The sequence below is a fragment of the Lygodium microphyllum genome, chromosome 13, assembly GCF_053477565.2.
Source record: "Lygodium microphyllum isolate KBCC chromosome 13, Lygodium_microphyllum_v1.1.10, whole genome shotgun sequence".
In the NCBI taxonomy this organism is placed as follows: Eukaryota; Viridiplantae; Streptophyta; class Polypodiopsida; order Schizaeales; family Lygodiaceae; genus Lygodium; species Lygodium microphyllum.
In genome coordinates this window covers 77202711-77226717 of record NC_141147.1, presented here as the reverse complement: position 1 = coordinate 77226717, position 24007 = coordinate 77202711, and the positions used below count along the sequence as shown (strand labels likewise).

The window sequence follows — 24007 nt, the reverse complement described above, 5'->3', positions numbered from 1 at the left end:
ATGGAGGGATTCTTGGGACAAGAGGAGACAACTTGTTTATGATGAGACTTTGAAGTCACCGCTTTGGGTGGATCCTTGAACGATAGATAATATGTTACCTTTCATAGACTTAGTTGTGTCAATAACATTGATACCTTTCATGTTGAGATAGACCTTCGCAACTATAATTCCATCTATCTCAAGAGCCTTCTCCGTAAGGCAATCTTCAAACACCTTCGCTTCAGACCGTGCTTTAGCCCTTCTCTCCATCAAAGCTTGTATTTTTAAATCACTTTCTAGCTCCTCGTATCTTTGTATCTTCCATTAATCAAAGAACCATACACATATAGAGTGACCGGAGCCTTTGCTCTTCACCTCTTGGCATGGTGAGAAAGTTAGGCCCAAAGATCGTCACCCAGAAAAGTTCTAGCAAAGAAAAAGTCCTTGCTCTGATACCAATGTAAGCACAGGGAAGAACGTGAGAAACAATACTTTGAACTTCACTAACTCGATCAATTATTACCATGAAAATTAGAAGAGAGAGAGAGAGAGAAAAGAAGAGTCGATGCCATGCTGAAAGGGAAACTGGCTCCTCCCCCTTAATAGAAATTTATTGAAGCAAAACCACGGGCACCAAGTACCTAAACCATATAGAAAATGACTAATTTGTTGCAATTTTAAAACTTAAAATTTTGAAATCCTAATTTCTGCAAACTCCGAGTTCAAGCAACAAGTTGATTCTCTTCTTTAGTACTTTGATTCAAATCAAGCTAAGTAGAAAGTGCTGAGAGTACAAAGCAAGCGGCTGAAATTTCAGCACGAGAGCTTGTTTCAAATTAAGAGATACCTCCAATATATAGGTGTGGGACTTGGGTGCTCAAAAGCGGAAGTAGAGGCTACAAATCACAAGTGTTTGCTAAAAATGACAAGTGCAATGACACTTATCTCTTCAAAATGACACATGTCCTCTTTTAGATACCACATATCACTTTTCTAGAGAAAAAAGCTTTCAAACCTTCTACTCGAAAAATCTCTCAAACGGTTAAGAGTTTGAGATAGTTGTTAAAGACAAAGCTGTTCCTTGTCAAATTCTGAAGCCTTTGACGAAAACAGAATTTCCATTTAAGCAACTTCCAAAAATAGTAACCTCCTAAATTTTAGGAGTCGTCAAATTTAGCTTTAGGAGAACTTTATTATATAGGTTCATTGTTTCATGGTTTATTTCTTTGATCATGAGTATCTGGTTTCACTTTCTAAAACTACTAATTATATGGGCTTCTAGTCAATGTGACTATTTGAGTGTAAAAGTTTTAGTCATCTGAGCTTTCTAGCCAATTTAACCATCCGACTAAACGTTTAATTTATCTTAGGTATCTCATCAATGATGGCCTAAGTATAGTTATAGGGCTTTTAGCCATTGGCCACCCTTAAATAGAAATATGAACATTTAATCATATTTTAAAACACTTAAATAATACAAATTGCCTTTCAAAGTACACGAGTATTAAATTAATTTGAAATCATTGAGCCAATATGTCTTGGTACCATTTGATATATAAAACGTTTGTTACACATACATACATGTGTATCTGTGTGTGTGATTCTTTCGTGTATTACCATTTCTTCCTAGGAGCAGAACTTCATTTCAATGGTCTCTCAGCCCTTTTTGTTGCTTTGTTTCTGAAATTCCAAGCAACTATGGTATGTTGGAATGAAGCTTAGGGTGGATTATGACAACCACATGCAAACTATCGAGAGCTTTGGGCAAAAGAGTACAAATGGGAAGAGAAGATTATATATATAAAGGAAGATTTCATACATATGGAGAGAGATTTAAAAATTTTCAATAAGAGAAAATACAAATGTGGAGTGCGATGACACTTGAAAGCACGATAAGGATACACCTGCATATGAGACAAGAATGCACTATAGATGAAACTCGTCTTTGTTTTCAATACAAATATAAACAAATGAATAAAGCAAAGGAGAGAGGGAGAAGAAGAGGCGAGTGGTGTGATCGGTCTCCACTAGGATAGCTCCAACCGATCTCCCCCTTTTGGGAGAAGACTAAAAAGACCTGCCAATAAACTCCTTGGCATCTGTCCTAAGCCAAAAATCTCCTAAAAGGCCAGTAGTAGAGGGTCCTTCACCACCTCCCAGTAGGTAGTGAAGAAGGCCTTAGACAGACCATCCTCCTTGGGCATTTCTGTCCGTCTTGTGCATTGAAGGCCTTAGCTAGCTCCTTCTCTGTGAAGGGGTCTAGGAGGGAGCGTCCCATCTCCTCTATGACCAGGGGCAGAATGCAATCCCAGACCTGCTGTCTACATTGCTATACTCTGGTTGAGACTGCCTCTTACTAAAAAAGTTGTCTATAGAAGTTGGTGGCAATCTCCAACACCTCATCTGGGCTAGACCGAATCCTCTTGTGCTTATCACAAAGGCTATGAATCTGGTCTCCTAAGGTGTGAGTCTGATGCACTTGAAAAATTTCCATACACATCATGTCCCCCTTCCGCACCCAAAAAGCTATTGAGGTACGGAAGGAGAACTCAGAGCGCCTGTCTTCAAGGCCAGTGAGGGCTGCCCGTGCGCACACCTCCTACGTGTGGAGAGTGGAATCCCCTGGTGCCTCCTGGAGTAGTCTCTACGTGGCTGCTAGGTCTCGCCGGAGTGCTCTCTCCTCCTCCCAACTCTGCTACCTAGCCTATAGGGCTGTCTCCTAGCAGATCCTACTCGACTCAGCTTAGGCCTCTGCAACCTCCTCTACGATCTGGTCCCCCTTGGTCCACTCCCTAGTCTAGAGCTACTCAATCTACCTCCTCTCTCCTGTAGATTGAATCTCGGATCCGAGAAGATCACGCGCCATGGGCTAAAGAGGGAGCATCAAGAGTGAGAAGAACCGGGCAGTGATCAAACAAAGTGGTACCAGCCAACTGCCCTACCTGGCCTCCGTGAGAGTACCCCCACTCTCCCACATAGAACCTATCCAGCCGTTCCAAAAGAGCTCCGCCCAACCGCCTATATCCCCAAGAGAAATCCAGCAACCTCTCCCTCTTGTGGAAAGTTCGGCCCCGCCAAGCATCATGTGCTCCTACTGTGAGGAGGACTGGAACCAGGTGCAAGGCGAGTCTCGAGCCCGTCCAAAACTCCGTTTTCACTTTGTGCGCACTTGGGACGGCCATGACCTGTTCTTCATGATGCAAGCGGGTAGCCCCAGATGGTGTTCACCCACCCCCCCCACCCCCCCCTCCATGGCTTCTTGCCCCCAACCCCCCCCCCCCAAACCACCTTGAAAGGCTTGTATACATGATGGATTTGTGATTTGCATCAGCTCCAGCTAGCCTGTTGAGCATGTGCACTTCGTTGTATTCGGCCTTCTGAGTAACATAATTAGCCACACTTTACTTGCCCAAAAAAAAAAAAAAAAACAGCATGCATGCTCTGCTGTCCAAAATCCATTGGATTGGCACTTCCATGATGGCCTTGCATTTGCAATCCTTGCCCCATAAGTACCAATTGTTTTGCTTCATTAACATCTTTGGGAGCTTCACATCAAGACTTTGGCATTTGCTTCGGTGCACCTGGCTGTCTCGAAGGTGTAGAAGATGACTTCTTCTTCTTGCTCTTACTATCCTTTAAAGCATTCAAAAATCATGTGAACTGAGGATCCTTTGCTAATTCAGCAAAGAGATTTGCTACTGTCCTCATTCGATTCTTAAACTGGTCATCAAATTTCTATTCACTTTCATTGTCATTAGCCTCCTTATACCTTGAGGACCCTACATCTTGCCCAACAACAATATTTTCAACTTGCTATCCATGGTCTCCAAGATAAGGCATTGCATTTCCTTTATTCCAATGTGAATGTTCATACTGAGAGGCATCACCATTGCTTGATTACACCTCACTATATGAAGACATATTGCTGTAATTGCTCACCAAAGAGCCAAAATCAGCACAAGCACAAGCTTACACTTGCAATCAGGTGCCTCGAGCCCATCAAATCAAGGGATTGAGTGGTATCCCGGCAACGGAACCATGAAACTAGCTTCCTTCTTGGAGAGGGTGGTAATTCCTTGAGTAAGCACTTAATTGCAACAATCAGCAAATAAACATAAACTGAAATATGCCATTTACCTAAATATAATCTTGGATATTGAATACCCTGTTGGCTCCAAAAACCAACGCCCCTTTCGGTATTTCTTTAACTTTGATCGCTAATAGAATGAGTACAAGATGAGATTCCACAATCTCCTTAGCTATTCCAAAAGCCCCTTGTTGTAATAACAATTAGCAATTTGGGCCATTTGCCCCTTAACTTTTCACCCATGACTTGCACAATTGGAACCACAAACTGGAAAAATGCTACCCCAATTTACAATGAATGGGTTGGCATCTAAATTCCCTAACAATTACACAAATTTCAAATACCAATTTCACAATGAGATGCCTTCTCCTATTGGCATGGGTCTTAAGGTGGCTGTCAAACCCTAATTTTTACAGAAATTTAGTATTTACAGTAGAGATCTCTCTGCTACCCACCAAATTTGGCTGAGATCTAATCCCAATGGCTGAGAAATATCGAGAACGACTGAGCACAAGTTGGAGAAGGTGAGAGAATGCCACAAGAGAGAAATTTCTAATTTTCACGTAAGAAAAACCTGAAATCTGATTGCTGCCTGTCAAACAACATTTAATATTGTCACCAGCCCCAATCTGCTTCGCTAGTTCTTGGGAAGCCAAGAACTACTGTCACCTGCTCCAATTTGGTTTTCTCATGTCCCTAGCTACCTCAGATGGTCTTCCAATGGATGTAGATCAAACCAACATCTCCTTCCTCTCTCTTGCAGACTGAATGAACTGAATCCCTCTCTCCAACCCCTCAAAACATTTTCTAAGTCTTAAATGGGCATTTTTGTCCAAGTGGCAACCTTTTAAACCCATTTTTAGCACTATCCAACTACTTAATTAATTTTTAAAAATTAAATAATTCTGAAAATTAATTTCACCCCTTCTGACCCTACCCAAAATTAAATGTAACCATTCATAATTAAATCGGCTAGGCCATTTGCAACCTAGAGTCATCCCTAACCTCTGTTGACCCTTAGGCTAGTTCCTAGTATCGTCACTGACAGTTATTGGCCAAACACCTGTCCTAGGGTCATAACTGACACTAGCTAACCCCAAAAGCCCAACTAGCATAGCTTATCACAACTTTTACCTTTGACACCCACTATATCCTCAGGGTTCTTGGCCAGTTATCATGAAATAACTGCCATGTGCATCACATGTGCTAAACAACCTTACACATTTGATTAATAACTTAATCAAATGTTATCGACAAGATTAAAGCATCTCAAATTTTCAAATCCCCGTGACACATTACAAAGCCCTTCAAAAAAGGGGTGCAAAAATTTTGGGAGAAGGGAGGAAAAGCAAAGTCCACTGTGGTTCCATCTGCCTTTACAAGTCCTCGTAGGCTACTAGGCCACCGATGAACACCCTTTATTCGATGCCTTGGCCTCTCCAAGGTGATCACTTGGGCTTCCTTGGTAAGATAACCATCATCTCTATAGTCTTGGTAGGCCATTGGACAACCGACATGCATCCTTTGTCCATAGCCCTCGTTGCTTTGAGGTGGGGCACCTTGATAAAAAGAAAAAGGTATGGGCTTCGGCTAGTGCAGTCCCTTTCTAGTTCCAATTTTGGGCCTAAGAGGGGGTGTTGAGCTAAAAATGCATTGCCTGCTAATTAGCCACTTAAAACAGCCCCGAAACAAGGTTAGTTGAAAATTACAGGAAACTTTCATTATGTAATCCTAGAGAGTATCAATGTCCCATAAGCCAAACCTAATTTGGAAGGACCTAGCCATCTGTAAATATACAAGCTGCCCACCACTCAGCCTAAATCTTGTTTATGCAGCCTGCAAGTGCCTTCTCACTGCTGTCCACACCCTCTAAGTAGCAAATATCTCAGCCAGAGCTGCTGCTCATTGCTATCTACCATCTGACCTTTGTCTTCAAGCCTTCTGCTGTACTGGAGCCTTCTACCAACTGATGCCTGCTGTTCTAGGCCGGAACAGCCTGCATTTACTGTTTCCTCGCCTCCTCCTGAAGCTGTCGTACAGCCTGGTAGCCTGCCAGCATGCTGCTGCTACGTTTGCTACTGCCAGTGGACACTCACAAAGGCTACCTACTGTGTTTCGGAATCCATCAGAGTACAACACACTCTCCCACTCATACTCGCTTCCCTGTTCCTCGAGATGCAAAAGTTCAGGTGTTAGTTTTTACCTTGCATAGTGTGTTTGTTGCGTTGAGCATTGTATATATTCATACATTATTTAGATTTCACTATCTTCTATGTTCATTGTAGCCCTAGCTGTGTTTCTTTATCAGTCTATGCATTTGTAATATGATTGTGTTTGTATTTTGTAGATGAGCGTTCTTTACAGTTCAAAGAGTATTAATTTGACTATAAGCATGACACCTGTTTGACAAGGTTGCTAGCATAGCATGCTGACATGGCAACAACCTGAATAAATAGTCAATATTCTAATGCTTTCTTCTTTTTTAACTGCTAAAGCTGTCTTTTGCTGTATAAAGCTGATTCTTGCATTTTGCTTTGCTTTTCTCATACAGAAAGAAGATGTACCAAGTTGGGATCAGCATAAAGATGGCATAGTGATGCTCATCGCAAGTAGCTGAGTGGCATATAGTAATCTTCATGGTTGGCTCTGGTAGTAAGAATGTTGCTCTAGATGCTCATTCTTCTGTTAACAGCAGATCCACTACCAATTCTGCCTGACGAAGCTAGTGGATGCCCTAGGGATGGTGTTTTCTCCTAGGTGGAGCTGTCCAATTTCAGACAAAACTGTTCTATAGTTGTTCGTGGTTAGTTCCTCTATTGTAGAGGCTGATTGGTGGTTGTGCTACTGTTCAGCCTTCATGGATGTTGACAACTAACTACTGTTCGCAGTGTTCTCGACCTGAGACATGTGGCAAGAGTACCAAATTATGTTAGATCGGCTGAACCAATCCAGTGTATGCCTGTTTGCAACTGAAACCATGTACCGGACTTATACTTGAAGGATCTAGGATTGCTCGTGAGTGGCTGAAGTGCCAACTTATGGTACTTTCATGTCAGAAATAAAGAGCTACCACCAAGGGTGAAAAGGTTTTGGGCCAATGCTGTTTCAATGTACTAGAGCATCTGTGCAAGAGCAATGTAGCTCCCCCTATATCTTTATTCAAGTTATTGGATCTGTTTGTATGGTTTTATTGAAGGCTGGTTGCACTTCCTCTTGCTGAAAAAGCCTCCTATAATACTTTATGGCTATATACATCACCTCCTCAAGGTCAGTCAGAACTCTCCCAAACTGATACTAAGGTCAATCTCTCAAAGCACTAGGACAATCAACCTCAGAAAACCCCCTACACATGGTGTTCCCCTTCCAAGCCCCAAAGATTGTAACCAATGCAGTAAAGCCCCAGCATATGCTACAAATAATGTCAAGGTATTGTCAATCACTCCAAATTACCAAGAAAATAAGCAGTGTATCCTTTCAGATGAACTTCCATGCAAGTCATTTAAAAGAATACATTGGACAAGGTGAATTGGTAGTCCCCATCAAGGAAGACCCATAGCTCAAGGACGCTACTCCATATAGTGTGTTGGAACCTAAAGTGATTCTTATTATAAAATTAAACAATCCCAAAGGACCATTTACCCAGAATCTTTAGTCAAGTGGAAACTTCATCTTGAGGCGGAGGCAAAATGGGAGTCAATTTGCTCAATCAAGAGTCGTTTTCTCAACTTTGTCTCTAAGAATACTGCTTAGGACAACAATCGTGCTTCAGAGGGGATCTAGGCCAACATTCCCTCATTTTTCCCCACACCAAGTGGTGTGGGTTGGTGGTATGGGACGCCAGCACTTATAACATGAGTATGGCCCATTATGTTGTTAATACAAAGCTTAAGGGTGAACCTGTTTGCTTGTATGGTCAGGAGATGAGCTTGATGTCCATATATTATGCTTTATTTCTACATGCCCATGGTTTGTGTTGTCCCTTGTGTGCAGGTTGGATCTAGGTGGCATTTCATTCCTTGGATTTCCCTGGTTTATAAGTTAGCAAGTTTCATTTCTCTCATTAGCTAAACAAACATTACCAATGTGGAAAAGAAAAAACAGCATAAGGTTCTAGCATATTCTTGGCTGGCCATTACGTAGGATGGCGAGCATAAACACAAAGCAGTGCTAAACAAGGGTGAGAGAGGACACAACTACAAAGAGGAATACTTCTACTGATTTTCTTCTCTTCTACCTTAAGAACAAATCATATATTTCGAACCCAGTCCTTATCTCCAGTAACAAATAATGAAGATCCTCGAAGTGCTGTAAACAAATCCTAGTAGCTCTATTAACCCCAACGTGGATTTAAGTGACTACACGTGAAACAGTTACAACCAGCCATATGCCAATAGATAGCATCGAGATATTCTGCTCCAACTTAAACACTACTCCTATGAGGTAAGAGCCAATTCTCTTGTTATCTGGATACTGTTGTGTGATGGCTTTGAGAACTGTTGAACATTTGACAAAAAGAGGCATTTCGTGAAACATACACACCAAGTTGATGAGAATTTGTGCCTACAAAGGCTTCAAATCAGTCAATGTTAAAAGATCATCATTGGAAGTGTTATGGCCATAAATAGTCTAGTGCCACTTAAATGACAAGTTGAAAATTTACATAAGCAAACTTTTATATAGTGTATATGATCAAGTATAGATTGATGCAAGGAAACGAAAATTAACAACGACTCGAGAAAACTTGATGAGTCAGTATGCATTGTGTCTTTTAGCTATTCTTGGATTTTTAAGAGAGAGAATTTTTATAATTACACCAGTTTTCTTGTGACATTGTGCCATGTTTGTCTCTCTAGCTGCAGAAACATAAAAGCAACCTGATACATACTTTTCTTATGAAATCAGAATTCATACAACAACTTTCATCGTTTAATTCATTAAAAATACATAGCATAGCTATTCTTGTTAGAAGGAAACACAAAAGGTCAAAATAATGACGTCATGTCTACACAAATTTCAAAGAAAAGAGCAGAATGCTTACCATCAAGACAAGTTGGGCAAATGTCCTCATCATCACCGAATGACATTATGGACTCCACTCGTGCCATTGACTTGGTTGACTGGCGTTTACCTGGAGAATCAGGCTTGTAGCCTTGGGTTTCATCATCATACTCGATACCATTCCGTCTTTGCATTGTGATCAGTTGCTCTCCCTCCTCACTGTTGCTCCGTCGCAACGGTTCGGTCTCCCCACTATGCACATGGCTCATACCTATCTTTTCACGCCTTGAAACCAACCCATCCCTTTGTAGCCTAACATACCTTGGATCCACATCATAAGGAAGTGGCCTTGGGGGAGCTCTATAAGTATCTGGAGAAGTATCAAGAGCTGTTGCAACTAATAAACCAGCAGACGAAGGAGCCCCCACAGTTTGCATTGCAGCAGCTAAGTCACGACCATCTGGATTGTGAAATAAAGCACCATACTGCAACAAAGGCATTGTAAAGAACTCATAAGAAACCAGCCAACAATAAGAAGCACCTGCGCACCTTTTAAGCATTACAAACAAAAAAGCTAGACTTAATTCCGTGATTGACTCACACTACAGAATCTTCTACATGGAAAAACAAAAAGCTAAAACCACACCTTCACAGGCACTATTTGAAATGGTAGACACTGATGAGCATTATAACTACATTGGTCCAGAACACAGCCGATTCACAGATGTCCATCTGGTACTCATCTCTAGTCTCAATTTCAAAGTCCATTTAAGTTTTTTAGCCAACATGTACCCTGATGTGTCCAAATTTGTTGCAGCTAACCTTCACACACTTACTCACACACATTTTACACAGGAAACATATTTGTTTTAGCCTTTTCAATCTGTTCCCGTGTTTCTGTCAAGCAAGGTTTACAGACTCGTCATCTGACCTCCAGAGATAGTCAAACGTGCATGTCGTTGCCAAGAGAACCTTGAAATCAAAAAAGTGGATACTGGGCAAGTAATCCAGCTCTAGATTAACATCAAAGTGCTAAGTTTGCAGCAGACATGATGCTTCTACATGCATTTTCCCATGCAATTACCTTGTAGAATGGATGCTCTTAGATACCCATCTAGCCAGCTAAAGGGGAGCCTGGTATATGCTATGCTTAGATCTCCAATTATCAAGCCCTCATATTTACATACAACAAGATTACTGAACCCAGTTGCTTGTATTGTCAACACATGGTGGCAGTACTGAAAACCTAATTTTTACATGTCAGAGACATCTTCATTCACTACCCTCAGTACCAAAGCACCATATATCTAACACTATACCTATTCTTGTTGGTTACTCACTTGGCGTGAGGATATAACAAGCACATCTAAACAAGTCACCTAAACAAAAGAGGTGGATTTGCATGTCCCACAAATCATGGGATTGGAGGGAGGTAGCTTCCTTTCAAAGAAGATGTTCACCCACTTGCTCCAGTGATTGCCGTTCCACATTGGCTTGGTCTCTTTTCATTGGAGACCTAGAAACAAATGTGGCTTTTTAGGAAAGACAAAAGAAACTCTAACACCTCAGCTCCCTCCCAGAAAATCACCAACTTCTTTGTAGCCAACAGGTAAGAGATCCCAGAGCTGTTTCATAACCCCACTACCATTGAAAGCTAGTGAGGAGTGACAGCAGGTTAGCACTCGTGACTACAAAGCCACTACAACATTCAAAGCTTATTCAACCTACCAAGTCCATATTAAAGAGACCATCCAATGTTAGGGTGATCCCACTATTTTAACACCTACTCATAGAATACAGAACCTCCCATACTAGATAAACCCAGTATTGGACATTCTTGAGCACTAGTTAGACCCATTTCTGTAGAAAAACGGGAGGAACAGATATGTTTATTTGATCCAGCATTAGCCTACACCCTCCCTCCATGCCCCAAAATCCTGATTCCCTTCGTGCCCCCTGTCCCCCTTCTTTTCTCATCTCGTTACTCCATAACTCTCTCATTTTCTTGCTCTCACTCCAATAAAAACAAAAGACAATTTTGAATCAATTTGCTATGTTTTTTCTTCCAATAATGACATAGATGACAAGGAATCCAATGAGGACTCCAATTTTAGCAGAGGCAAAAACACACACTTGCACAATCGAACAAGCACATATTCAACATCATTGTCATAAGGTTCACCAACCCAAAAGTAGATACATGCATTTAGCTGCTGTGATCATAGCATAATATCCTGAGAAAAACTCAATGGTATCACCTAAAGCGGATGCAACATTGATACATACATCCTCGAGCCTGAAAGATGAGTTATGTGATCATCGAAAAAATGAACAAGCATGCATTTCAACTCTTATCATGGGTCTGCCAACCTTAAAGTAGCTACAAGCATACAGCTGGTATAGCTGCTATGATAATAGCATACCATCCTGAAAAAAACTCGAAGGCAGCATCTAAAGCAGAAGCAATGTTGATAAATACACCCTGAAGGATAAGTTGTGTAATCATCGACATCTTCCATCCTTGGGCAGCAGCACAAAGCTCCCATTTGCTATTTTGAGCTTGCTAATATACAGTAAATAGTGCAGTCCTCAGTCTCTTGAGTAGATGAAGTTTGTCATGTCTCTTAAAGCCTGCAGTAAGCAGAGCAGGGTTAGAATACAGTACTCACCAGAAACCTCAATTAGTACAAGATTTGATGGCATCCATTGTCTCATACAAGGAAAAGGAAAACCTGTATTTCAGTCCGCATGCGAAATACAGATACTTGTTTCACCTAGTAATAACTGGCAATAGAATTTTCTTTGATGCTGAGAAGATTACTACATGTATTAACTCACATGCACCAAAACTTTAACAAACACATTGAGATGCAAACTCTGCCACTTCAATAAATAAAGCCTCCTCTATATAAAGTGTAAATCTGCCGGGGTCCATCTTCTCCGTCATCAATGTTAACCTTAGGACTCCCTCAACCTAAATGTGGCAATGATTGTGATCTTGCTAAACATAATCATGAAAGGCATAATGACAATAATCCATCTCGTGTCACCAATGGTACTAGCAGCTTGTGCAGCACCAGTAGCTCATACTCCAATAAAACTACGCCCTCTGTCATCAGTGTTAACCTTAGGACTCCCTCAAGCTAAATGTGGCAATGATTGTGATCTTGCTAAACATAATCATGAAGTCATAATGACAATAATGACCCCTTCCTCCCCCCTTCCCCAAGTGGCTCTCCTCTCACAATAACCAATGGTACTAACAGCTTGTGGGGACCAGTAGCTCCTACTACACAGCAACTATGCCCTTCAGCCAGAGCATGTGCTTCCAACATATGCCTAGATAAGCTCCCAATCCCATCTACACTAGAAGCATTGGCCATGGCTACACACATTAAGCCACTAATATTAGGGTTTGCACTCAATCATAATTATGGTTCATTAAATCTTAATTTAGTCTCCTTAAAACAGCCCCAAAAAGCTATTAACACAAAATTACCAAAAATAAGTTGCTTGTTTTTGACAATTGGACAAATACACCCCCAATCCTCTATACACTGAAGTTTTGTGTGTGTGCATCTTTAATCCCTCACTACAGTCAACTTCTCTCAGCACACTATCCACTACTACCTACACCCCATCCCAAGGGACATCTCAGTTCATGGAACACATCTGCGAGCTGCCCCCACTAAGTACAAGCTCCTCATAGCTTGGAGACCTTGTTTAGAGAGCCTCTTCATCTTAAGCACCATCATTACCTCTTCATCTAGCCTCCTCCTGCAGGATGTTTGAAACCAGCCTTCCTACTCCAGAAAGTATACAAAAATTGAAATGCACACTTTACCACTTTAATCTTGGACAATGGACAACCTGTTGCCCCCAAAATTGGCACCTCTTGTAGTATTTCTTTAACTTTTATTGCAAATGCACGGAGTACAACTGAGATCCTCAGACCTCCTCTACTAATCCAAGTGCCTCTTGCTATCAAAACTAACTACCAAGCCTCCAAACCAATTTGCCCCTTAGTTTGCTTAGGGATTAGCCTTCACCTTGCTCCTTGAAAGATAAATTTAGCCCCAAATCTAATATTGGCTGGCTGGCCTCTTGGATCTCCCTAAAATTTCTCAATTTCAACTGCTAGAATTCAAGTCCTAGGCCCTCAATTTTGAGCACACATCTTGAGGCAGCTCTCAAACCCTAATTTCTGTTGTAAATTAGGGTTTCCAATAGAGATTGACTGAAATCTCTTCCTCTAATGGCTCAAACTACTAGAAAATGCTGAGATAACTTGAGAGATAGCTCGGGGATGAGAGAAGATGTTGTAGAGAGAGAAACTTCAAAGTTTCATTGCAAGAAACACTAAAAAGCTACTTATGCCCTACTCAAACAACCATAGAAGCTATCACCTACAACATAGGACCATCAAAAAGACTATTGCCCCCTTTTGTATACCGACATCTACACCAAAAGGACCTTGGGCTGCTATCATCTACTCCTCGAGGGCTCCAAACTACTATCACATGCTGTAGAACAGATCCCTAGCGGCTCAAACCACATCAACAACCTCTCCTTGCTCTCTAGCAACCTTGTTCCCTCTCGCAATGGCTAGAAAGAACTTCCACGAACCCCTAAAAATATCTTTCCCACTTACATGGGCAAGTTTTGCCAAATGCCGCCTTCTAATCTCATTCTCCAACATTATCCACCCAGCTTATTAAATTGATTTTTAGAATATTAATTTTGAAAATTAATTTAATAATTGATCTAGTACTCAAAAAATCAATTTTTCTTGCTAACAATTAAATTCACTAAGCTAAATTGTCTTCTAAATATCCCTAAGTAGTTATTGACCCTTAGACTGGCATTAATTAATTAATTAATGTCTAGTCTCTAATGTCACCACTGACATTAGTGGCCAATAAATTCGTCTAGGCCCAAATCTGACACCGAGTACCATGTAGTATCTATCAAGCATAACTTATTACAACTTTTGCCTTTGGCATTAACTAATATTTCAAGGTCTTAGATTCCACACTGTGAAATAATTAACTTGCACCTCACATATGAAAATCAAATTAGCACATTTGATTAACTTTTAATCAAATGCCAAGCAAAGCAACAAAATTTCACGTCCTTGTGACAGTGTCTACTGCCTAGCAATCTATTCCAACATACGCAGCAATTGTGTTTTCTGCTTTCTGCTACCACCCAACAAATCATGGATTCCTTGTAGCGTTCGACGTTTTGCTGCATCCCAAGCTGCTCAACATCCATGACATCTTCCTAAGCTTCCACCTACATCTAATCTATTGCTGCTATTTATCAAGCCGCTGCACTTGCATTTCCCATCTACACAGGCTGCCCTACTATTCACCTAAATCCTGGAGGTTTCTCGGCTTTATTCGACATCATAGACTCCTTGACTGCTGCCACATCACACAAACTTCTACAAACACCTTTAGATTGCTGCTGCTATGCTTTGGGATCCAATCGAGTACAACACACTCCGGTATCACCTTCATACACCTCTGTCCCAATGCTACCGAAATAGAGGTTTAAGGCTCGCTGATTGTATCATCTTCATTATCATTCCCACATTCTCATTCAACATTCTACAGATTGTGTTCTACCTGTTGTCATACAATTTTTGATTTCTATGTTTGCTATATCATTTCTCTACATGGTCCAAAGCAAAAGTGCTCTAAGAGCTAAAGATCCCCCCTCTCTAGGAAAAACGAAGTTTGGCCTTTCAAAATCCAAGAACACCTTTTGTTGACTTTCACATCATCACGGAAGCAATCTCCCTCAAAGCCTATCTCAGAAGTGGGTGCAATGATGAAAGTGTAAGAATTTATTATAATAGACTACACAACACAAGAAAGAAGAAAGATTGCAAAAGAATCCCATATCCCAAGACATGAGACAATCAAATAATATAATGAGTCCCTGGTTGAGTTGACACTAGCATCGACTCCCACTCCCTAACAAGACCTGCTCAAGAAGTCGGCAAAAGTGATGAATCACTCGATGAGAAAGAGCCCAGCTAGAAATATCCAAGATCATGTCAACCAATTGAATAAAATAATAATAAAATATGTTGGTTATCCAGATCAATATATAACCAATAATAAACACTCAATCACCAAAAACAAGCCCCAGTAGATCACGCATCTACAAACTAATGTGCCTATACCACAGACTCACACATGAAATGACTAATCTGCTAACACTTTCTCTCAAATCATAGGTGATCTGGTACAATACAATGGTACAATGATAATGGCTCATCATAGTACATACAACAACGACCATCAGAATAAGACCATGGATAACCAAATAGTGGGTGATCAAGCCAACACCAAGGTGCCTCAAAGAGAGAACTTGATGTCGATATAGATCATATTAGCTCCTGAAAATAGAGAAGAATCATAGCAACTCTCTATGTTTGTCAAACAATGCCTCGCAATAGCATATGTGACCATGGATTTGTTGGGCTAAAAAAGATGCATTACACAATAAATCTAGCTCAATAAATCAACCCCAAAACTCAAAGATTACCAAAGTTTCTGTCTCTAAGTCAAAACCCTAATTTTGGGAGGATCCACATCTATAAATAGGTGGCTACTCAGCCACTCTTCTTATCCCTTATCTTGCAGGTTTCAGCTATCAGCTCTCCCTCAAATGGCTGTCCAGGCCACCACGATTGTTACCACCACCCCTTCATCACCTAGCGACCTCTATCTATTGTTTCCCATCTTGCAAGAGGTGCTCTATGGCTCTGTTTTTCTGATCAACTGCCCAAGGACTGCATCATCCCACTTCCATCACCAAACAATTGCTCCAACTTAGCAGGCAATCAATACAACCCTGTGTTTGGTGCTTTTGCAAGCCACCTTACATCAGATCTTGCTCCTACAACTAGCACCCAACTCCAACTTGCTACTGATAATCATCTACCATCATCTTCAAGCAATCACATTGCTGCATTTACCAGACTGTTGTGTTTTGGTTTCCAGCCTTCTACCTTTCTAGTTTCAACATCATCTCAGCTCCAACTATTGGTTACAACATCTGTCACATACAGATGTTACTCTCCAACTACTCCTTCAGCCCACTCCTATGAGCATCATCGGTTGGACAGCTCTACCTTCGAGCATCTTGTACACTCTTTCCTTCATTTACAACATTCATTCATTCACTTTAGAGTTCTCTTTCTTCTCTGTTTGTGTTTTTTGTTTTGTGTTTGCCATTTGTGTCTTAAGTTCTCTGTGTTTCAATCCATGGTCATACACTTAGCATTTTCTTTTGCAAACCCTAGCATATCTTCACAAGATTCCCCGCCTTTAGGCAAAGTACCAAAGTGTCCCCTCATGTGAGCTCGAACTAGGAGCCAATCCCACTCTTTGTCAAGAAAACCCATCATGAACTTGGATGTCCATCCTAGCTCTACGATTTCAAGACCTGTCAAACTTCAATCAATGTAGAAGCAAAGTCCCTCTCTGAATCCTTTGCACTTATATGTATACCTATATAGATGAGACTCATCTAACCCACCTCACCACCCTCTCTCTCTCCCTCTCTGACACTACAGAGTCGTAAGGGATGACCGCATCTATCACGAGGACATGAAATTTTATTGCTTTGTTTAGCATTTGATTAAAAGTTAATCAAATGTGCCAATGTGACTTGTACATGTAAGATGCAAGTCAATTATTTCACAATGTGGGACCTTGGACCACAAGATATTAGTTGTTGCCAAAGGCAAAAGTTGTAATAAGTTATGTCTGACAAATATTGGGTGATACCTGGCGTCAAATATTGGCACCAGGTATCACCTAGCATTTGATTAAAAGTTAATCAAATGTGCTAATGTGACTTGTACATGTGAGATGTAAGTCAATTATTTCACAGTGTAGGATCTAGGACCACAAGATATTAGTTGTTACCAAAGGCAAAAGTTGTAATAAGTTATGTTTGACAAATACTAGGTGATACTTGGTGTCAAATATTGGCCTGGACCAATTTATTGGCCACTAATGTCAATGATGACATTAGAGACTAGGGATTAATTAACTAATGCCATTCTAAGGGTCAATAACTACTCAAGGATACTTCCAAAACAAATTGGCCTATCCAATTCACTTGTTGGATGGAAAATTTGATTTTCTACGTATTAGAATAATTATCAAATTCATTTTCAGAATTAATATTCTGAAAATTAATTTAATAAGCTGGATAATACTAGAAAATGGAATTAGAAGGCTGCCACTTGACAAAACTTGCCCATGCAAGTGGGAAAAACGTTTTTAGGGGTTGATGGAGTCTATTCCAACCACTGTGAGAGAGAAGGAGACTGTTAGAGAGCAAGGAGGTGCTACTAATGTGATTTGCAGCTACCATGGACTAGTCCTACAATAGGTGACAGCAGTTTGGAACCCTCCAGGAGCAGGTGACAGCAGACCAAGGTCCTTCTCGTACAGATGGCAGCATACTAGAGGGGGCAACAATCTTCCTTGTGGTTCTAAGCTATAGCTGACAACTTCCATGGTTGTTTGAGCAGTGCAACAGTGACTTTTCAGTGTTTCTCGCAATGAAACTCTGAAATTTCTCTCCCTACAACATTCTCTCTCATCCCCAGCCATCTCTCAAGTTATCTCAACATTTTCTAGTAGTTTGAGCCATCAAAGGAAAAGATTTCAGTCAATCCCTCCTGTAAACCCTAATTTACAGCAAAATTTAGGGTTTTGATAGCCGCCTCGAGATATATGTTCAAAATTAAGAGCCTAGGACTTGAATTCTAGCAAATAAAATTGAGGAATTTTAGAGAGATTCAAGAGGCCAGTCAGCTAAAATCAGATTTGGGGCTAAATTTGTCTTTCAAGGAGTAGGGTGAAGGAGAATCCCCGAGTAAACCAAGGGGCAAATTAGTTTGGAGGCTTTCTAGTCAATTTTGAGAATAAGAGGCACTTGGATTAGCGGAGAAAATCAAAGGATCTTCGTTGTACTCCTTCCATTTGCAATATAAGTTAAAGAAATACCGAAAGGGGTGCAGCTTTCAAACCAACATCCCGTCCAAGATTAAAGTGGTAAACTCTGCATTTTCAATTTTGTAAATTTGCTAACTGTTGTAATTAAGTGCTAAAAAAGGTTTCACCACCCTCCTCAAGAGGAAAGGTTGGTTTCATGGTTCCATCGCCGGGATACCATCAATTCCCTCAAATTAGTGGACCTGAGGCACCTAATTGAAGATCAAAAGCTTTACTCTAGTGCTGAAATTGTATTCATCTCTCAATCTGAAAATTCACCAAAGTGTTGGGGAAAATGCAATGTCTGATCTTGGACAAGACACAGAGTATGGGCAACAAGTTGAGAACAAGAGAATTGGACAAGAGGTGGGTCCTTCTAGGTCTCTTGAAGCTAATGAACAACAAGAGGAAGAGGAATTTGATGACCAGTGTAAAGATCAACTGAGGACAACAGTTGAAATGTTAATGTAATTGGCAAATGATTCTTAGTTCATACGCCTTTTGAACCCCTTAAAGAAAGGCACAAAAGGCAAGAAGAGAAAATCGTCTTCGAGAGCTTTGGGATGGCAAGATACACCGAAGGAAGAGCCAATACAACAACATAATGTTCTAAATATGGGTAGTGAGCATAAGCAAATGATGCCAATTTGCAATTGATGCATATACAAGGCAAACTTGGAAGTGCCAATCCAATGCTTTTTGGACAACAAGGCATACATGCAGCTATGGGGCAACCAAGTTACTTTGGTGGTGGCATTAGTTTACATACTATGGTGGGTCACGGACCGCATATGAAAACATATCACACAACTCCTTATCATCTGCGGCAACCAATGTGTGGTGTGCAAGTCCCAATGTACCATCCGAGTATGACTGGTAATATGTATAACCCCATGTATAACAATGTCGGCATGACGTTGGGACACAAAGTGGCAAGTTTGGCAATGCATATATGAAGTCCACTATGTTGGGGACTCATCGTATTAATATTGGTCATGCAAATGCTCCGTATAGTGTTGGTCATTAGGAAAAAAGTAACTTACTAGTAATGTATGCAATGTATGGAAAAATGTCTCAATGTATGACTGATAGTATGCAAATTTTCATGCACAGCCACATTGCAATTGTCCAAAGTATGCAAACAAGAATGTTTCCTAATGCATCAATTGCTCCTAGCATGTCAGGTACACATGAGGGGCTAGTCAATCGGATGCAATAATGCATATTAGTTAAGTTGGAATTGCAGCAGTATGAAAGTATAAAGCATTGCAATGCCTAAGGAGAAGAAAGACCTACAACCTAGTGGAGGTTTCAGGCAAGTAAAACTAGAGGTAAAGTTTCCATATGCTTCTTAGTGAAGCTTCAACATTATTTCACCGACAGATGCAAAGTGGATGGAAAAGGATGACTTGGCTACCCTCAGTTGTTGCAACTATGCCAAGATGCCTTATAGTTACAGCTGACTTCAGTTCGCGCTCAATCAAGTTTAGAGCAAGGATCTGGAGCATTGCCTGATTCGCAAAGGGGAGGTAGCACTTCCACTCGTCCAATTGTGGACAACTCTTGCATGTAGTGGATCTTGGATGTGTTCAACATGCCCCCAAGGTACTGTGCTGACAGTATTTCTTCTATGGGGTCACTACTTAGTGTACTAGTCTCACTGTGGGATGTATGCAGATGAGTATGATTGTTACTACAACTCTCAAACTATACTTTTGTATCAATTTAAGATCAATTCATGATCAATTGGACATGAGTTCTTAGCTCAGTTTTGAGATCAAGTTCTAATCGGTTTCACCACAATTTTCGATCTGTTGTTTGAGAATTGTTTATAGTCACTTTTGGAATCAGTTTTCCATCAATTGCTAATCAGTATTTGCAATCAATTTGGGATGACATTTGCAACAATTTGTGATCAATTCTCAAATAAGTAAATTATCAGTTTATGATCAGTATTCAATGGTTTACAGCTGGTTTCATGGGTAGCAGCATGTTAGCAAATGCCATTGATAGTTTCAGCCATGGTTTATGCTGAGAATATACTTTACCGTGCTTTTAAAGCCAAACAATTAAGAAACATGAGTTATGGATGTATCCAATGTGTTTCTAGCAATATTTCTCGACTCATTTTCAGTTTTATGTTATGTATATGCTAGTTGGAAATTTTCAATAGATTTGGGGGGATAAGGCATGGTTGGACAATTGTGGCCAATGTTGTGACTGTGATGCCTTACAGAAATTCTAGTGCAGTACGCTTTTCCTTTGGCACAATGCAGTGCAATCGAGGACGATTGCAAAGATTTCAAGGGAATGGTCTCTCACAAGGACGTGCAATTTTATTGTTGTATTTGCATTTGCTTAAAAGTTAATCAAATGTGCTAATGTGACTTGCACATGTGAGATGCAAGTCAATTATTTCACATTGTGGGACCTAGAACCGCGAGATATCAATTGATACCAAAGGCAAAAGTTATAATAAGTTATGTATGGCAAATACTAGATGGTACCCAATGTCAGATTTCAACCTAGACTAATTTATTGGCCACTAATATCAGTAGTGACATTACAAACTAGGCATTAATTAATTAATAAATGTCAATTTAAGATCTAATAACTATTCAAGGATACTTAGAAAACAAATTGGCCTAGCCAATTTAATTATTGGCTGGTGAAATTAATTTTTTGAACACAATAATAAGTATTAAATTTATTTTTAGAGTTAATATTTAAAAATAATTTAATTAGCTGGATAATGCTAGAAAATGGGATTAGAAGGCTGTCACTTGGTAAAACTTGTCCATACAAGTGAAAAAAACGTTTTTAGGGGATACTGGAGTCTATTCCAACCATTGTGAGAGAGAAGGAAATTGTTAAAGAGCAAGGAGATGCTACTCGTGTGATTTGCAGCCATCACGGACTAGTCCTATAGCAGGTGATAGCAGTTTTGAGCCCTCCAGGAGTAGGTGAAAGCAACCCAAGATCCTTCTGGTGCAAACGATAGCATACAAAAGGGGTAGCAATCTTTTTGGTTGTCTTAACCTGTAGCTAACAGCTTCCATGGTTGTTTGAGCAAGGCACCAATAGCTTTTCAACGTTTCTCACAATGAAACTCTAAAATTTATCTCTACAACATTCTCTCTCATCCCCCACGTATCTCTAAAGTTACCTCAGTGTTTTCCAATAGTTTGAGCCATCAAAGAAACAAATTTCAGTCAATCTTTACTATAAACCCTAATTTACAATAGAAATTAGGGTTTTGATAGCTACCTCAAGATACGTGCTCAAAATTGAAGGCCTAGGACTTGAATTCTAACAACTGAAATCGAGGAATTTTAGAGAGATTCAAGAGGCCAACTAACCAAAATCAGATTATGGGCTAAATTTGTCTTTCAAGGAGCAAGGTAAAGGTCAATCCCCGTGCAAACCAAGGGGCAAATTGGTTTGAAGATTCACTGGTCAATTTTGATAGCAAGAGGCACTTGCATTAGCAAAGGAGACAGAGTTGAAAGAAATGGAGAAATAAAAGCGGAAATGGAAACGAAAATGGTAATTTTTTAGGACGAGAAAACGGAAACGGCATGTCATCAGGAGAGAGAGAGAGAGAGAACTTAGAGCCTAGGTACTTAGAAGTTATAGCGTAGATTACAAGTTTCATACTCAAAATCAAAGCTTTTTAATTTCTAAATTTTAAAAGAGTTCTACAAAGGCATAAGCTCAAAGGAGCTTTTTGATGCATACAAGGATTTTGAAACATAATTTATATGCTAATTGCAAAGAATAAATAATTCTAAATAAGTGCATAATGCAAAAAAAAAAGTTATTGATCAAGCCATAGACATCTTCGAATCAAATCCCACCTTGCGGAGTTGGGTTGTACCACACAGCCCAAGAAGTCCCGTGGAAAATTTAAGCACAACACTATTTAAAACAAAACGTTAAAAATGTTTCCCTATTAAAAACAAAAGATGAAAAATATTTACTATCAAAAACATTTAGACGAGTCAAGAAACACTAAAATGAAACATTTAAAACAAACATTTAGACGAAAAGTAAAAAAAGATCATATTTAAAATGACAAAAAATTAAAAACATCACGTAAACAAAATCTTTAAATGTTTAATCAAAAATGTTCCAGCTATATTGTGAGATAAGTCAGCCTGAAACATTTCTCCTTGAGAAAACGCCACATGGCAGCTATTTTCTCAAAGGGAAAACATTTCGCTAGGGAAAATGTGTTTCTGGGCCCGCCTCTTCACGTTTTGGTATTTCGGGTCCTCCCAAGGGGCATTTCCCGATTCACTGGAAGGAGATTAAAGGATCTTAGTTGTACTCCTTCCATTTGCAATATAAGTTAAAGAAATACCAAAAGGGACACCAATTTTAGGGCAAACAAGATATCCAATGTCCAAGATTAAAGTGGCAAAATATGCATTTTCAGTTTTGTGAATTTGTTAATTGTTGTAATTAAGTGCTTAATCAAGTTTCACTACCCTCTTCAAGAAGGAAAGCCGGTTTCAGCATCACCAACACCAAAAAGCAATAGAATGAGAGACAACCAAGCCCTCTCCTATCACTAAAGAAAATGACCCCTTCCATGCCTTAGCCAAAGGATCCGAGTTGAAGTCAAAGGAGAATGAGAATGCCTCATTGGAGGAGTTCATATCCTGCTTCTTCTTCTTCTGTAAAACCACCAACTCCTTGCAATCCTTGCATAGGCATCGCTTCTTATCACAATGGTAACACTGGGCCTTTGACTTCTTCTTCCTACCATCCCTCTCTGAAATTGCAAATGCCTCATCGTGGTCACCATGTGGAGATGGAAAGCTCCTCTATAACCTCAAGAATGCCTCATGCTCAAGCAACATAGAAAATATATGAGGGAAGCTCGCTAGCTGCAAAGATCTGTGGGCCCATAGAGCATTGGCTACTCCATCAAACTCCAAAAAAAGCTTCTAGAGCATAGTCCCCACTACATGAGCCTCTGGAAGCGCGGACTATGAGTGCCGAAGCTGATCCTAGACTTGTGCAACACAAAGTAAGAAAGATTGAAAAGTATCCTTTGGCTCGAACTTCATCTACTAGAGCTAACCATAAAGGGTCACCACATGCATGGTTGATGGAGCCCCATACAACATCTAGAGCTTCTCCCACACCTCTAAAGTTGTCCTATAGGAGGTGACTGCCGATAGAACCTCCTTAGAAATGCATCCAGAAGAGTAGAATACACATGAGCATCATTTATATCCCATGTAAGCACAACTTTCTCATGGTTCTCACCGTCCCAATCATTTGGGAGAGGAATTGGAGTCCAAGGCTGCACAATAGCTCCTAAAACCACATATTGTAATCGCTTCTACACACACCATGCTTTCATAGTAGCACTCTAGGAAATCAAGGCCATGAAGTTTATCTCATCGATGGAATAGCAAGGGATGTCATTTATAGAGGATAGGATGAGAAGATAAACACAAAGAGGGAGAGAGAAAGTACAAGAAAAACATAGTAGATATTGTACTATCAAGAGTACAACCAAAACATAGGATAAGAGAGAGTACAACCAAAACATAGTAGATATTGCACTATCAAGAGTTCCCATGCAATGTGATCCCTGGTAGCTAGCAACAATATTTTTGGTTGTCTCTAATCAAGGCAGCAGCTGATTTGATCAGATTTTGGAGACAAATCTCTAAATTTTCTCTCTCTTCAACATTCGTCTTTATTTTCCAGCCACTTCTCAGTCATTCTCAACAAATCTCAGCCATTCATACCAAATATTAGCCATTGAAAGTAAAAAGCAGGAGCTTTGGTTCTATAAACCCTAATCGCGGCAAATATTAGGGTTTACCAACCACATCAGGGCTTGTACTAGGAAATTGAAGGCTTAGTACTTGAAATCCGCATCTAGAATTTGAGGATT

General features: G+C 40.1%; 1 protein-coding gene across 5 annotated transcripts in view; it reads right to left on the bottom strand.

Annotated features, from left to right (window-relative positions):
- LOC148026803 (E3 ubiquitin-protein ligase At3g02290-like) overlaps positions 1 to 24007 on the bottom strand; it is a 77608-nt gene that overhangs the window by 27157 nt on the left and 26444 nt on the right. For 4 of the 5 annotated variants that reach the window (XM_087691329.1, XM_087691330.1, XM_087691328.1 and 1 more), the window contains exons 2-3: positions 11488 to 11695; positions 9105 to 9549 (exon numbers count right to left, since the gene is read on the bottom strand). In XM_087691329.1, the coding sequence (XP_087547455.1) occupies positions 9105 to 9549; positions 11488 to 11610 (568 nt within the window). In that variant the 5' untranslated portion in view covers positions 11611 to 11695. Of the gene's footprint in view, positions 1 to 9104; positions 9550 to 11434; positions 11696 to 24007 lie in introns of those variants that run through there. The other variant, XM_087691332.1, reaches the window with a different exon arrangement.